Raw genomic sequence first — 2,708 nt, 5'->3', positions numbered from 1 at the left:
TCATTTACAGGGCATTAACTATGCTTTAAGGCACTTGCTAGCCCCTTGTAGCTACTCACTATAATTAGCGACACCAATTACATCCCGCCAAGGAACTGCGTTGCTGGGAAGAAAGCACTCGGGTGCTGCTCCAGCGAAGCACCGCAGCTCCAGAGGACGGGTGCAGCTAATATAGGTCTAACCAACGCTTAGGATCTAGGTCAGCACCTTCCAGCTACGGTGCTGCAGTAGAGGTTATTACCTGAAAGAGGTTATGGAAACAGATTAGCCTGTTCAATGCGGGAGCGTCTTTACTGGAAGTTATTTCACTGCTGGAGCTTGCTGCCCCCCCGGCCACAGGAACCGCTTGTGGCAGCAGCCTTTTGCCTCACGGAAAGGCTGTGGTCCCCCCTGCCACTGGCAGGCCTTCTCCGTAAAACATGAACTCGCAGAGGGCTGGAGGAACACAGCTAAGGGGGATGCAACCAGAACCCCCTTTCATCCGCTGCTGCCAAGGATGCTACTGTGTGGCAGAAGTCAGAACTGTAACTTTAATGCTCCATCCTTGAACTTAGCATTGTTCTGGCTTTATTGCTCTATGGCTTCAGAGCAACAGAAATCAAGCGCTTTCCAATGCAGACCACAGAGGGAAAGCCCACCCATGGAAAAGCCACCCCCAGACAGAGCTATGCAGCTTCTGCCCTGGAGGTGAGTTTTGGACTTTTCCACAAAATTCACACCCCGCGAGCCCACGGAGGCAGCCACAGTACAGCCCCTGCTTTTGTGGGTGTCTCTCCCTGATCTTCCACAAGAAGAAAGAGTGAGAGGTGCCAGGCTGAAGCTGTGGATTTTCAGCATCCACGCAGCTTACCCTCCTCCTCCTCCACAACGGACCCCTCCCTCCATGGAGGCTGACATCAAGCACAGCCAGCCTGAAGTAGCACCAGCCTTACGCCTGTCCTGCTCGAGGCAACGCTCACGCTACAGCAGGCTGACATAGCAAGACCATAACCTTGCAGGGTAAAACCCGTGTGCCGTTTCCCTTGGTGGTGGCGTGCACTAAGCACAGTGCTCTAGAGCTGCGTTTCCAGATAGCCCCAGAGCAGCGGGTAGGATTGTCCGAGTTGCATCTTCTCGGAACGACTCTTGGGAGAGCTGCGAGGTTGAGACCAAGTATTTTTCAGTTAGCGGACAAGAGACAATCAGTCTTGATAGAACATTTATTGAATATTTCCACTCTAGTGGATGAAAAGTCTGTACAAAACCAAACATTTCCTTTACTTAAACCAATCTAAAAACAGTCAGCTCAATCAAAACCCACTACAAATACAATAGCTTCTTTGAAGCCATGGTAACACTTAAATACGGTTAAGACTTCAATGCAGAAATTTGGTTTGTTAGAAAGCTCAAGGGAGCTTTAGCTTCTCAAAGTTACAAAAAGGCAAAATCGTGTTTCACAGATACAGTCCACTGGAATCACCAACACTGGACAATTAAGTACTTAGAGTCCTGAGATAACAAGGAATCCTGGTATCCTTTAGACAGTTTTCTGTTGTCCTTTCTTTCCAATGAGAGACTTGTGGATATGCGGTATTACACCTAAGAAAGAGCAACAGTTAAGACCACATTACTTCTATGCAACAATTTTCCTCAACTTTACACTTCAAATAAGACAACAGCACTCAGCAACACCTCCAGTCTGTTAAGAATTCTTGCCACTCAGCTTATCACAAACAGGTACCAAGCAAAATTTACATACCGCCACCAGCGATTGTTGCCTTAATGAGGGAGTCCAATTCTTCATCTCCTCTAATTGCAAGCTGCAAGTGACGGGGAGTGATACGTTTCACCTTCAAGTCTTTGGATGCATTTCCAGCCAGCTCAAGAACCTGAGGACAAGACCATTTTTAAAATGGGTTACACAAATAAAGTGAGACCAACCGCATGGCCGTAGCTATTTCATTCTCTATGCCAAATACACTATTAACGACATGGAGACAGCAAACAATGCCTCTTTCGAAAGGGTTCCTCTTGCGGAGCTCTGCATTTAATTTAATTATGCCATTTTGGAATTGACCAACTTGCTTGCACCCCTTGCAGGAGCTTTACCTCAGCCGTCAAGTACTCCAGGATTGCAGCGCTATACACAGCAGCTGTGGCTCCTACACGCCCATGGCTGGTAGTCCTGGACTTCAGGTGCCTGTGGATGCGGCCAACAGGGAACTGGAAAATAACGGAAGTATGAATAGGCTGTGATGACAGAGACAGAAAGCCACTACGCTAGACCACATGCTGGGCAACAGAATAGCAGTGGCAGAAGCACAGACTACATTTCAACACTTCAGAATCCAGCTAAGGCCACTGTCTGCCAAGTTCACATCAACAACTTCACAGTTCTAGCCACAAGCAGTAGCAAGAGCCACAAGGGAATTTTCTTCCCTCCTGCACAGATATGCAAGAGGTCTAAAAATACTCAAGCCAGACATTAACACACTCAAGGATCAAACAGATGCTTACACCATTCTGCACAAGAGGCAGACTGCGCAGGATTCACAAGGTACAGACAGGAAGGCCGACCTGACTGCCCTTCACCCACACCCCAGTCCTTGCTCACCTGCAATCCAGCCCGCTGAGAACGGGACACTGCTTTGGTCTTGGTCTTTCCGGAGTCCTTCCCAGCTTTACCACCAGCCTAGCGGAGAGAAGATGTGCTTAAGAGCTGACGCGCC

At 48.5% G+C, this 2,708-nt stretch overlaps 1 protein-coding gene across 1 annotated transcript in view; it reads right to left on the bottom strand.

Moving 5' to 3' along the window:
• Positions 1 to 1,185: 1,185 nt before the first annotated feature.
• Positions 1,186 to 2,708, bottom strand: part of LOC104122601 (histone H2A.Z) — a 4,673-nt gene continuing 3,150 nt past the window's right edge. The window contains exons 2-5 of the mRNA XM_009634755.2: positions 2,594 to 2,671; positions 2,089 to 2,202; positions 1,739 to 1,868; positions 1,186 to 1,578 (exon numbers count right to left, since the gene is read on the bottom strand). Coding sequence (XP_009633050.1) covers positions 1,517 to 1,578; positions 1,739 to 1,868; positions 2,089 to 2,202; positions 2,594 to 2,671 — 384 coding nt within the window. The 3' untranslated portion in view covers positions 1,186 to 1,516. The remainder of the gene's footprint in view (positions 1,579 to 1,738; positions 1,869 to 2,088; positions 2,203 to 2,593; positions 2,672 to 2,708) is intronic.

The sequence above is a fragment of the Egretta garzetta genome, unplaced genomic scaffold (assembly GCF_000687185.1).
Source record: "Egretta garzetta isolate BGI_Z169 unplaced genomic scaffold, ASM68718v1 scaffold72, whole genome shotgun sequence".
Taxonomy (NCBI): Eukaryota; Metazoa; Chordata; class Aves; order Pelecaniformes; family Ardeidae; genus Egretta; species Egretta garzetta.
The sequence above is the reverse complement of the archived record's forward strand: the minus strand, read 5'-3'. Positions and strand labels throughout refer to the sequence as shown.